Source organism: Opisthocomus hoazin, chromosome 3 (genome assembly GCF_030867145.1).
Source record: "Opisthocomus hoazin isolate bOpiHoa1 chromosome 3, bOpiHoa1.hap1, whole genome shotgun sequence".
NCBI classification, from domain to species: Eukaryota; Metazoa; Chordata; class Aves; order Opisthocomiformes; family Opisthocomidae; genus Opisthocomus; species Opisthocomus hoazin.
In genome coordinates, this window is record NC_134416.1 from 47978513 (window position 1) to 47993031 (window position 14519).

The 14519-nt window shown below is 35.3% G+C and overlaps 1 protein-coding gene across 11 annotated transcripts in view; it reads right to left on the bottom strand.

Moving 5' to 3' along the window:
• The window catches only part of SNTG1 (syntrophin gamma 1), a 365296-nt gene that overhangs the window by 92851 nt on the left and 257926 nt on the right, over positions 1-14519 (bottom strand). For all 11 annotated transcript variants that reach the window (XM_075416176.1, XM_075416174.1, XM_075416180.1 and 8 more), the window contains one exon: positions 11169-11298. In XM_075416176.1, coding sequence (XP_075272291.1) covers positions 11169-11298 — 130 coding nt within the window. The remainder of the gene's footprint in view (positions 1-11168; positions 11299-14519) is intronic.

Genomic DNA, 14519 nt, shown 5'->3' on the forward strand with positions numbered 1-14519 from the left:
TGAACACAAACAGGAAAGGGAAAAAAACAAATATTTTCATTTACACCCTTTATTCAGCAATGACCGAGTCCATTGCTCATAAAGAAAAATACCATTTTGCATCGACCTGACTTCTCCAAAGCAATGTGGGCTATTTTTGCAGTAATAATTATGCCACAAATTAAGAAGCCTCAGCACTCCAAAATGGTGTGGAATACCTTCTACGATGTGAGAGGATCTCAGAAAGCACGGATTTTAATTTGATCTCAAAACCCGAGAGACATTCTTGTTAGTTTTAAAAACTTCTGTGGATTGCAAAGGAAGATTTAAGAAGACAGAAGGGAAAAGGGTAGAGAAGGCTTATCTGACTATAACATTCACAAACATAGAAAATCCCCAGTTGCTCAGTTCAAGACACCTGTATGAGGCCTGGTTTTGCTGATCTTTCTCTTTCAAGGAGAACTTGGCTGCAGAAGTTTGTGCTGACTTTTCCCTTCCTGCCTGTATATTCAGCCTATATTCCCAGAATTTTAGTTGTGCTAAAGCAACTGCTTGGGAGATTGCACTATTTATGAGAGTAGTGAATTCAGCTGGATTAAAAAATCTGCAAAAATAAAAGCTACACTGTAGTACAGGGCATGAAGTATCTGTGTCCAATTTGGTTATAGTAGGTGATACCAGAGTACCCACCCATGATATGGGGCATACAGTACTCCGGCTGCAGGAGATAAGCACATATCTGCTGCACTCAAGCAGTACTCCTACTGCATGAATCCTACCGGATAGCCTGGATGAGAGCCCTGACTCCTGCTAAACAGCATTGGCATGAATTTCACTTGTGGCTCAATGGACAGCAAAAAGAACAGTCTCTGGAAGGAGGAGCAGAGCCTCAGTCCTGCTCTGTCACCAGGGCACCGTTTGGCCAGGGGTGAGTCAGATGGCACCAGGCCTGCAGGCTGAGTGGCACGGAGAGCTCCTGTATCTCATGTCAGGGTGATTCTTCCTACCTGTAGGCTATTATGCTGAAGTACCCTCTTGCCACTTCCTATTAGGAGTGGGAGAGGTAGGTACTTAATTCAAGGAGATTTAATTAGCCTCTGGAGATGTCTGCATTCTTTGTATAGTTAATGGGATAGAAGTAAATGCCTAAGTTAGGATGACTGGTTCACTTTCTTCAAGTCTTCAAGAGAATTTCTTCCATTCATTGACTATCTAGGGAGTTTGGGTGGAGAGCACTTTGCCTTCTCAGGGACAAACATCTAACATCTTTGTTAGATCACTTAATTTAGCTAAATTAGATTGAATTCCTACTTTTTTACAAAGAAAGTAGTTACAGAAAGAGAGTCTAGTTCCTTAGCAATCAGATACCTGAAAAGAATAACTGATAAAACTCCTTTTACAATGTTAAATCGGCTGAATTATGTGAGACTTTGCAGCATGTTGATACGCCATAGGAAGATTTTAATCCTTTTTATTACCTTACAATCTTGCCTTAGGAAGTCAACACAATGAAAACAATATTTCCTGCTAGGCAGGTGATGGATTCTTCCCTGGAGAAAACTGCCGTAAGTTTGTGTGACCATTCACCAATGGACTTGTAAACATTTTTGGGATCTGGACAAACACTATTTACTCTGCTTTTTTATTAAGACTCCTTGTTCTTACAAACAGAAAACCTATGAAATATGCAAATGAATCACCTCTACATGTATTAGCTGCACATATTAAAATCTACTCCTGAAAAATCCGATCTAAAGAAAAATATCACTTTATCCTGTTGTTTAAATGGTCGGATATTATCAGCACAAGGGCTACAAAAATACTTTTTACTGATCTTCTATGTGGTTTCATTGCATCATACCTTAAGAGTAGTAGAATATCTATCAGTAATTTGAAATGGAAAGGAAGTTTGTCTTATGACACTCAAAAAGTAGCTTCATGAATAAAACTGGAATTTATCACATTGAAGAGCTAAATTGTGTATCTGTATTGACCTTACACCATCTTAGTGCTAATACAACTAAAAGTAAGTGTGAGAATTAACAGGCATCAGGTTCTTCCTCAGCTGCATTTTATGTTGTAGTTTATGATGCTGAACCTTTAAGTAGTCACAGGTGAGATGAAGAGGCATTCTTCAACCACCTGGTTGCCTCCTGTCCAGAAATGTTTTATGATTTCCTCATTCTCTATATCCAACAATTAGTGACTACCATTCCTGTCACAGGAGATCTCACATCAAATAGAATTTAGGAACCCAGTACATACACTTTAGTCATAAAGTGCTCTCTTGACAGACTACCTAGGCATAACTGATAATTGGCTCATAAAAAAGTAAAATTGGGAAATATAGAACTGATTACCTGCATCAAATATAAAAAGGCATAGTGATTTTAATATCTATCAAATATATGTGATTAATACCTTCTGAGATATTATTCCATATAGTAAAGATCGTAGGTTTGATTTCAGAAAGAAATGAAGCTACAAAAAATTATTTCATACATTTTTATAGATTTAATATATTTTTGCTTCTTAACATTTAACACCTATTAAATCTTATTCTCTGTGTAAATATTTGCATGAATATGTATGCATACATACACACATGTAACACTAAAGCAGTTTGCTTTTTTTCTCTTAGTCTTAACAACAGGGTTTAATTCTATGATCTCATACAGTTTTTTCCCCAGGGTGAAATAACCCTGAAGAAATTCAGTATTCTATGAAGTACACTGCAGCTTTGGGACCTCTGTTTCACTTCTTAGCAAAGTTCATAGTTACTTGTATTGAAGAATCAGGGCAAATCCAGAAAAGCAAAAAGCCCCTCATATTTATGGCAGCTACACTCCTCAATAAATCTCTTTTTATTTACTCTTTGCAAGCAAGTTCCTAAATTAATTAAAGAAAACTATTTAAACTAAATATTTTCATTCCTGAACAATAACTTTTATAGGATTCCTAGCCTGAAACACTATCAGAAAGGGTGGAATCACAGAATCACAGAATGTTAGGGGTTGGAAGGGACCTCTGTGGGTCATCTAGTCCAACTCTTGCACCGAAAAATCACGCAATTGCAAAGAACTCAACAGAAACTGCACTTTGTGTTACTTTCTAAGTAAGTTAGGGTTATTTAAGAACAAAGATGTCTCAAATGATTCAAAAAATTTTCCTTCGTTTTGCAGTTCCTGATTGGTACAATTAGGAAAATACCTTTCATCAGCCTGTAAAATTGTTCAAAAATTTTTTGAGGCAATAATAAAAAAGAAAAAAAGCAGAAACCTTTCATATGGTCATTATAAACAGTTCAAAAGGGTAAAAATCCCCAAAGGAAATGAATAATTCTTCAGTGCAGTAAGTCACAGAGTACCGTGCACTGAGAAATTAGAATGAAACAAGGTGCTTCATTAATAATTTTTCATGTTAGCAGAGAAATGGCAAGTCCAAAGGATTTGGGGGTCATTTCCTCTGCAGCACATTCTGCCTAGTGGTCATGTGTTGTTTTGGCTGTTTCCCTGTCAGCTGGGCTTGTTTGCCCCATCCTCTTGAAGCTATCCTGGAATGACTGAAAATTCCATCTTCTCCCTCAGCCCCCTGCCTTTTCCTCTGAGTCCATTCTCTTCCTCAGGCAAATATAAGCTGTGCGCTACCAGAATGCGCTGGATGTTTACAGCACTTTATGAAGCAAGACAATCAAATGGAGAAAGTGCTTTCAACACATTAGCCTACTAATAATGTATTCCCTGAGGCCTTTTATAGTGTTTTGAGTGCACTTCAATTTCTTTTAATTCTTTTTTTTTTAATTGGTAGTGGAAGAAAGGCAGGAGTTTTGATGTAACCACCTTTTAAAAAAACGTATTTTAAAAGTGAGTAAGAGGAAAGCGATGTGAAAACAATCTGACCTTGCTTTAAAATATAAATAATGATATTCATGTTTGGGTTTTTTTAAAGAGAGCAAAGAGAAGGGATATACAAAGAAAGGTTATTATTTCCTAGCCTCCCAGTTCCCAGCTGCTGTTTTATCAAAACAGCAGTTTGTGATTCAACATCCACTTTCCACACACTCTCATTTAAAATAAACCAATTGCGGAATATTGAACAGTTTACTGCACAACAACAACTAGGTTAGAGTATCTGGAAGTCTCCAACTGCTACTGAAAGGGCAGCTTGGCATTTTGGCAGGAAAGGGCAACTTATAATGAGTACTTTCTTCTTCTATGTGCTACCTCTCTGCAAAAATGCAGGTGGCTTACCTGCATTCCCAGTCAGACTGCTCATACGTCTTTTATTCTTGTCACCGTTTCTTCGCCATTTTAAATCAATGAAGAGGGTTTTTTTTCTTAATTACAGGTTCCTTGCTACCTTTCACCAGAGTGGGATGTTGAGAGCAAGCATGACATCCCTCCAAAGTGTCTCATAACCAAACAGATTATAGTCTTTATTACAGTGTGTCAACTTAAGCCTTCAATAACAACGGAATGAAGGAAGAGAAAGAGTCTCAGAGCTTAATATAAATCCCACATAGATTAAAGAACATGTCAAATATTCTGATGCTTTACTTAAATACTAGTACAAGGCTACAATTCAATTTGACTCCATACAAAATTGGATGTATCAGATAAAGTACAGGGATTCTTCGCTGTGTAACGGCATCATACATAAAATTGTAAAAATTTTCTCTCTACAGTAATGTGGCTTTCTTTATTAAGGCTTACATTTAACAGGAAAATTGTGGTTCTCCTGTTTAAAGAATCTTTAAAAAGAAAGGCTTTTGATTTTATTGTCTCTGAGGACATTATTTCTCTTACATTGTATTCTTGAGCTGTACAGTGGTAATTTATAATAACATAGATGGTAATGTTTTCATTAGATATTATTGACTGCTGTAAGACTTGTAATACTATGTACAGCAAAACTGGAAAGATATTATTTAAAATAGCATTAATAGATCTAACATTCGGGAGAAGTTTGGTAGAGAAGGGCAATTTTATTTCATTTGAAAAGTTAGCATGACTAACTGAAGTTTACAATGTATACTCCAAATCAAGACTGCAAGACTGCATGTCTTAATGATGAGTGCTGTCACCATAATCAGAATGTGTCATAACAAATGCTCCAACTATGAAGACAGAAGTTTCTTGCTACATGTTTCCCAGATAAGGTGACTATTCTGGAAGAAATATTTCTCGAAGAAATATTCTTTTCTTGAACTGTTTTCCCGACCTGCCACATGCCAGACATTGTCCTTTAAGCTCAGGTACATTATAAAAGTGCAGATAAAATACACTGGAGCAGCAGCAATACAGTTTGGCAAGACTTCAATTCTTCAGTTAGCAAAGTACAAGCAAAAAATTAGTAACATAAGACATGCAGTAAATATGAGACTAGGCCATATGTAAAACTCGATAACAGTGACATAGAAACATATATGTTTTTAAATGTCACACTGGTAACATCCCACCTTAAAAAAGGGAAGAAAAATAGAAGGGATTTGGTTTATGTAATTTTGATGCTGCACTGACTACATTTATTCAGTTACATTTATGTGCCTCGATAGGATCACATATAGAAAACAAAAATGGCAGCAGCATGTTACAAGTATATCCAGTTCTGAGATTTAAATGTTGATACAGAAACCTAAACATCAGTATTGGAATGACTACCTCTACAGGCTTCCCTTTATAAGGTCTAGAATGGGATGCAGAACAAAAATATTGAAGTGTCAGAACTCTGTAAACACCTGAATGCCTAACACCTTTTAAAAACCAGTTGAACACACATTTATGAGATAATGTCTAATTTATCTGAGTAGTTCTGGCTTGGGAAAAGTAAGTTGTATATGTAAAGAATATTCTGTTAGTAATATTTTAAAGGCTTCCTATACTCCTCTCATTTTGATCTTCGTTTTACAAGACTTTCAAAGTCTAGATGATAAACAGTGTGTGTCTTTTGCACTATTACAGAATATACCACTGTAAGAGGTTTGATACTAACGTTGATCTCTTGATCTGCTCCAAACACGCATAGCTTAGTAACAAAAAAAAAGTTAAATATTATTGTAATACACAATTCACAGGGCATCTAAGAGCATAACATCTCTGAAAGCTCCAAAATGACTAACACGAGAGCATCCTGATGGTCTGCCACAGTACTTCAACTTAAAAATTAAAATGTGAAATCTGTTCACTTCATGTGAGTGACACTGATTTATTCCCATAATGTAGCATTCCATAGTATGTTCTTACTGGTGGTAGCATCAACCAGAAATATGAGACATATACGACTAATTTATTTCAATATCTTACTAAGCACTGAATGTAGTCCTGAGATATTTAATTCTTCCCACAAATGGAACAGAACATATTATTCTAATTGGGCTTTTTTCTCTTGTTTTGTACTTTTTTTCTCTACCTAGTGACTTACAGAATCCCTGTACAATTACCCAAAATTCAGCACTGTAGAGATAAGGTATTATTGTTCTCCTGTCTCCAGTGAAAGTGAGGACAAACACATTTGTCCTCTTAGTAGCAGTTTGTTTCATTGGGTATTACATTTTAAGCATACGATTAAAGCCATGATTTCAATTGAACTTTTTAACTTTGTTCAGAATAAAGGCTTAAGTTCAGGAAAACACGTAAATTGTTCCAAATTCATACTCAGTTTGTAGATCTCTTAATCCTACTGCTTTCACGCTATTGCCATACTTCTACCATCAACGTATGTGTGCCTCTATTATTTCGTAGATACATGTTGTTTTACCCAGAAAATGTACCATAATGGAATAAAGTGAAGTTACTGTGAACTAAACATTGCAAATTCTTATGGACATTCTCAAAATAATTTTAAAACTAACTTTTTATCACCTCCTGCTTGGCAACATTACCTCAGTTGCCTGTATTTCCTGTCTGATGAAGTTCATGTTGTTTCTTCTCTGTCAAGTGCTAGCTTCAAGGTAAGAAGCACAAATGTGCAATTGTTGCAGTGTCTCCCAAGGAAATGATGGAAGAGGAAAGGGAAAAGAAGAATCGTCGTACTCACTATACAAAAATCTGCCACAGAGAAAGCAATGGGCAAGAGTGACAAATAATGAGTCAGGAGGATAAATCCCCAAAGACTCTGTTAAGCTATACCCTAGAAGATGCTAACTGCCATGTATTCTTTTATTATTCTTTTGTTACTAAGACCTAAAGCTTCTTTCTTTTTTTCTTTTTTCTTTTGGCACCACTTGAATAAAATATTGTGGCACCCAAATAATTTTCAGTTGAATCGTTTGAAAAAGACCTAGGATAAAATCTAATCCCTGCTAAAGCTATTAAAAATTTTGCCTTTGAATCCCTTCAAAGTTGCACCACATAAATTAGGGATGTATTGGCAATAGGTGGATCTTTAGAGAGCACATGATTATGGAGTATTTTGTTAGACTCTTCCAGAGAGCAGTTTCTTTAAAAGCTATGTGAGCTATTGGATACTGTAATCATAAAATTGTTTAACAAAATAGATGGTAAAGAATAGAAAACAGAATCAATAGTTCATAGCTGAATTTGAACAGCAGAACCGAAAATTCCTACTTGAATCATGGGTAAGAAAAGGTAGAATCAGCAGCTTGTTCCTTTTCTGACCGTCTTTGATCTGCCATCCAATTGGCAACAAAAAGAGGCAAAACCTTTTTCTACCTCATCAATTCATAGAGGAATTAGAGTTCCTAAGTCTAGGTTCAATTCAACTTATTCAGATTTCAGCACACGAACTTCAGTTTCAAGATTGCTTAGACTAAACTTTGGGTCTAATATAACCCCTCTGGCTTTTGAGGCTATTGCTAAAAAATATTAATTTTTAACACAAATGCAGCTCAAATGACTCAAGTTGGAGAGGAAACCATCATCAAAAATGAATGGTCTTTATGGATTCATTACATCATCCATTACAGTGCGATATTAAGTCATTTCCAACAGTGTATTTCTATAGAGTGCATTTTGGTTGCATACAAACGTACAAGTCAATTCATGTTTTGTTATTTTAAAGGGATATATTTCATTTCATATGTAATCTTTCCATGGCTTCTGTGGAGCTAAAGAAATGAAAATTAGCATTATCACTCTCACTGTTCTACAAACACTGGAGGACACTAGTTCTAATTTACCGAACACGAAGAAAAGGAGTGCATACCTGAAGCCTATCTTTTACCGAAAATTTGAAAGTAAGTCAACTAGATCAGTCAGCATATTGGTATTTTTATTTAAACTTTTCTTTAGTAGTCAGAATATATTTTCCTATATCTCTGCATTAATATCATAACTATCTTGTTGCATAATAATACAACTTTTATCTCACACTGTATGATGATTGATAGTCTAACCACTGAAGCCAATATTTGTTTGCTTGCAGACATGATCTTCCAGCCTCTGTTACGTATAGTCAGTTAGCAACACTGCCTTTCAAAGATGGGCATGTCAAGACATTTTGGTTTTGCTTCTGCTCCTGTCTTTTTGTTATCTTCTTGCTCTCCGTCAGATACTGGCTACATTGACAATTCTGCAACTGAATCACATCACCTTTGTGTCAGATCTGGACATACTAGATCATGACAGAAGAGATTCTGACACTATCCTTATAAAAATTTAATTGAACTATAGACTCAAACATGAGATTTTGAAGCCAGGGACTCACATTTCACAACTGTAAGATACATATGGGAACACAGAGAGAGAAAGTCATGTTATTCCCACACACATTTGTGGGGTTTAAATCTTCAGATGATTTTTTTTCAGCCAGCTTGTGTGTGAAAAAGTAAAATTCAGATTTTCTGGTTGAGACCAGTATGCTCTTTGTCAAATTAGCCAGGCATTTCTTTGGCAGATTTATTCAGAGAAACTCTCTCTGGTCCCTCAAAGACACCAGTGACAGGATATACATATCTCCTTAGGTACTGAAGTCTGAATTCACCACCCTAAGGTCTCTTACCAGTCAAGGGAAAGAAAGATATGTCCTGAGGGAATTAATCCCATCATAAAATAGATGTCGAAAGTAAATCATAAGGATCACTCTTTGGACATTCTGCTTTAAGACATCTAGAGTAAGGGAAGATAAATCTCACCCAAATTTACAGAGCCCAAACTTGGCACACTGGTACAGGAAATGCTTTCAGAAAAAATTTAGCTTTTATAGTCTTTCTTGTTTTCATCTGCTTCCTACTTTTCAAAAGGTAGGTGTAAGAAAGAGCATGTAAATTAACATTTCTATGAGCTACACGGTATTTAAATGAAACAAATTCTTATCCATCACCCCTAGACAGAAATAAGAAGTTAATTGAAACTAAAAGTCAGTCAATTTCTCCAGAAGTTCAAATAAAGTCCTATACTCTCTTTGTTTCTTTGGTACTGGATGCCACAGTACATGAGAATGACTGTGAGTCATTCTCAGAGGAAAAATGTTAACATGAACAGTATGTGTTTGTCAATAACCGTCTTGTAAAGAAAGAAAATATAAGGACATCTCATCACATCTAATCATTGTTCCGAGGAACAGTTTGGGTTTTTTTCCCTCTGTGTTCCTAACATTCACTTATCACATATGCTGTCAAATGACTAATTCTTTCTGGCAACTGACAATTTAAAAGAAAAGTATGTAACAGAAAAGAGAGTCTTCTTGGTTTCTATACAATCATATGGGCTATGAACAATTAGGACAGTTCTAAAAATAGATTAATGGATAATTGTCATAAGTCCTAACTCTCACAGTTACTTTACAGGATGTGTTTGGGATAAAATAAATACAAAGATTGGCATATTAGTCACAAAATTTGCTATTTCCATCTAATAAAGCATCAGATACATTGTTTTGGTATTTTAGGGAAACTAGTGTAGAATTTTAAACTGTATCATTTTTAAAACAGAAAAACAAATCATATAACAACAGTGCATTACCAAAATTCAAGTTACACTAAGCAAGCATAACTACAGTCTCATCAAAGCTACATAAAGCATTATAAGATAAAATTTAGGTGCATCTATCTATTCTTATAATTAAACAGATACACTGCTTTAGGTAGACAGATACACTGCTTTAGGTAGCAAGAAACATTAATAGTCTGAACTAAAGACGGCACGAGAAAAAGCCAGCACCCTCAATTGCCAAGATAGCAACAGCATCATAAGGATGAATAAATAGCCATAAAGTTGGCTTGTAGTGCATGGAAGCTTGCAGATGGTGGATGAATTCAAGTCTGTCATGTTTTTATAATACAATGACTTTTACATATTGCTGCCAGATGGAACATATTTTTGCATCTTGAATATAAATCTCCAAGAAATACAACTTTCCTTCAATGTGTTCCCTGTATTTGAAACAAAAGCAAATTCAGAGGCAGGTTTGGGAGGCTAAAGCAGATTTAAGGAAATCTGAAAGAACATAAATTAAACCCTCAAGGACTTCCTTGTTATAACTCAACTCAAAATAATGCAGTTATCTATGTGTTCTGTACTTTTTGAGGAAAAACGGGAAAGGCATTATATAGAATTCTACAGGAAAAACTACATGTCATCTACTAAATGAGAAACACATCCTCAGCAGGTCCAGAAGACCTTTCAACCGAACTTACTGGTAGTTTGGCAAAATTTACGTCTAACATTTACTTTTGCTTCAATAAAAAGAGATATCTATGCCACAAGATCAGATCATAAAAGTACAGTGCATGAAGCATAAATGCATTTAATCTTTCCTGATAATGAACATCTGCATCTATACCACCACAGCACCTTGATGTTCTTATGTGAATTGATACCTAAACAGACCTAATCTCTAATTCAGATCTAATTATACCATTCTTTATATAGATGTGCTTTCTCAAGCTATCAAGAAAGTACTGAATTTTTTTCTTTTATATGTGCTTACCCATTACACCCAGCTTTCTCCTGTGTGTCTGGTCTTTGTTCCTATTTGTAGCTGGTATTGCTAAGAAGCGAATAACTCTGATAGCGATGAAGTGAACTACATGACTGTAGGGAAGAATATTTTCCCATTCAATGATTTCTCACAGAGTCTGATTTGATGACAAACTTGAGCTGACTTCTCTCAGACAGCCTCAAGCATTGTTTATATGCAGATAATTCTGTGTGTGAACCCATTCGACTTTTATGACAGTTATAATCAAATATGATTGGGAAACCTTCTGGCTTACTTGAATCCATACTTACATTGTGCTTTGTGAGGTTGGAAATGTTACTTGCTATTGCTTGTAGCCAGTCAATACAGTCTTCAGCAGAGAGACACTGAATTATTCCACTGCAAACCCCATCCACAGCAATTACTTGGAATGCATTTTGCCTATAGACATGTCATAACAGATCAGGTCAGAAGAAATTTTCATCTGTTCTAGCATATCATCTTAACAATACTTGTAGAAATGCTTTTCTTTCAACTACAATGAAGGTCAGCCACCGAACACTGATAAATTGCTGGTTTTCCTGTTTTATAAATGCCTGACATATTAAAACGGTCATACTAAAAGGTCAACTCAGACTATATTAAGCTTCCATAAAGCTATAAAAAAAATCCACTGACTAGCTCCACTGAACTTTGACCAACATTGCATGACTTAGAAGCTAAACAATTGAAATAGCTGATGCATACCAGAGTTAATACTTCAATACTGCAGATTACAGAGAAGGAAAGTGTGCATTGGACACTGAAGGCAACCATTTATGAAATTCAGTAGAATACCAGTACCTTTTTCTCAACAACTTTTTTTCATTTTTCTAATATATTGTTTCAACACAAAAAGCTTCCTGACTGGACTCCCTTGTTGGCTGCTCTTGGTTATAAAATTTTGTTCCTTTTCTAAACTACTGATAGAAAAGCTGGAGAATTCCAAATCAATCAGGCAGCATTAATGAATTTTCCAATTGCATTTCTGAATATAGGTATAGGATACCTCTGCCGCAGCACCAGTCTGGGCACCTACACAATAATCTGTCAGGCATTATAGAATGACTTTCCACAGCTGAGTGCTGAGCAATTACAGAACAAGAAAAAACTTTCAGGTGCTGAAGCAGTAGCAGACATAATTTCTTCAGTAAATAGCCTTCTTGGCTAACAGCCTTTGGAAAACTCACAGGTCTCTGGCTTCAGAACCAAAAAACCTCAATATTAATCCATACCCCAGAGTAAGAGAACATACAGAGAATACCAAGTTCCACTGCTGGCAGTGATCAATTCATGGTTTAAGATCAAGTACATAATTCGGATTCTTTGAGAATGGTTCAGGCAAATCGAGTCTTATCTTCATTTGAAATGGTTCAGGCAAAGCGAGTCTTATCTTCATTCGACAGCCGAGAGTCACTGCTGACAGTTTCTGACATCTCAAGACATATCCATTCGGCAAAGTTGATGGGGTTTTTTTTACCTCTTGAAATTATCTTCTCACCGTATAGAATGCAGAGCTAATATCTATATCTCTACCATAAAGGTCTTTGCTGCATCCATGTCAAGTACAGGCTTTTTCTTCAGTCAGAAGAAGCATTAAAAATTAATTAGAGCCATGCCTTTGCTCTAAGAGTCCTATCATGAGAACTAGGTCTTACAGGAGTATAAGTCTTATATATACTAACACGAGGATGCAGAGACCAGTGGTTTATGTAAATTCATTAGCTAACTTATCAGTTTCACTACCTTTTCACATGGGTAGTGATTTTTCTTTAAATTCCCAAAGGTACAAACTGAGAGCTACTTCTTTCAATGACTTGTTTTCACAATAATTCAGGTAAAGTTTTTGAGGAAGATTTATTTAAAGCACCTTCCGGTAATGTAGCTGGCATTTATTTACTGTATCCTTTATTTCAAATGGCTACATATATAAATAGTACATATAAATATATAAGTATAAATATAAATAGTAAATTCTTCCAGAACAAATTTCTAAAGAAGTCCTTACACGAAGAGCATAGCATGATGCTCAAATTTGTTGATTATCTCTTTCAAGAAAAACAGCATTGGTTTCAGGACTCCTCTTCTTTCAACTCAGCCTATTGTAAATGAAAAGTAGGAATCCAAGGAATGTATTAACATGTGACACTAACTGGTACAAGCAAAGAAAACTCAGTACGTTCCAGATTCAGTCCTGATGCCCAAATTTGTCTTACACTACAAACACAGTGAATCTGATGCGTTTGGGGAATCAGATTGTTCCTAGTGTTCCTAGGTATTTGATCTTTGCACACACAAAATCATTCATTCAGAATGTTCTTGCCCAAGTATCAATAAGCACAGACAACAAGATGCATGGCTACCTAATAAAGTACTTCTGAACGCATCTGGGCAGTAGATATCCTCAGCCTTAGAATATTTTAATAGCATTTTCTTGAATTAGTCTACCAGCCAAAGTCCGTAATATCACACAAACCTGCAAAAATAATGTATTTATTACGTGTTTTGTATTAAATAGAACAAATAGTAGATTAATCAGTTTAGAATACAACAAAAAAAGTCAAGATCTGATGAATTCTTGCTCAACTACACATTTCAGGTTCTGTGCCTTCTGGAACTCAAGAGTGATATTTGAAATGAATAAGCTTTCCATGATTGACCTGAATGCCTTCTGGAATTTTATTTGAATATCCTCCAGAATTCATGCACCCCAAGAATCCTACTAGAAAAGCTAGAATATCATTATGAGGTGTAATAGTGTATGTGATAACGATATAATATATTTCCGTGCCAGCCTTTTCACACTCTGAAATACAGAAAATTAGGCTTTATATAGTGAAACCAGCCTTGTAAATACTAACTACAGAAAATGTAATGAATTAACCTCCATTTCATACTGATTTCTTATATTATTTTCAATATCCTTTCCTTAATGTTGCTCTTTATAGCACTCTTTTAAAAATTATCTACCTTTCCCTCATAACAATTTTTGAGAGGGAGTCACATTTTTAAATGTTTACAGTAATCTAAAACCTCTTATAAACTCTCTTTCTAGCAACATAAAATGTTGATTCTATGCTTTTTTGAAGAAAACTCCACTTCCTCTCATATTATACTGCATTTTTGTTTCCTTTAAGTACTCTTACTTCTTCATGTTATCATAGCAGGGCACAAGGAGAAAATTATCAGAGTAGTTATTCAAGGTTTGAGTACGAATTCAGGTATTTTGCTTTGTATGAGTATACTTTAAAAATTATTTTCTGGAAATTCAAATCTCAGGAATATCATTACTACCTAAAAATCTTTTTCTGTAACGTACAAGTTCTATAATGTGCACTTTGAAATTCAGATCTCAGGAATATCATTACTACCTAAAAATCTTCTTCTGTAATGCACAAGTTCTATAACGTGCACTTTAAGCTTGTGTTTTATCGGTACAGAAGACTGAATTTTAAAACCCTAGATCTATGAACTGTTCAATATGTCCTAATTTTCCACGTGAGTAGTTCCATTCAATTCAATATCTTATCTGAAGTATAAAGCATAACAGATCTCAGATTTGACTGTTACAATTTTGGACCCTTTGTGCTTCGTGCTCTTAATTAATTCTATTTATTCCAACC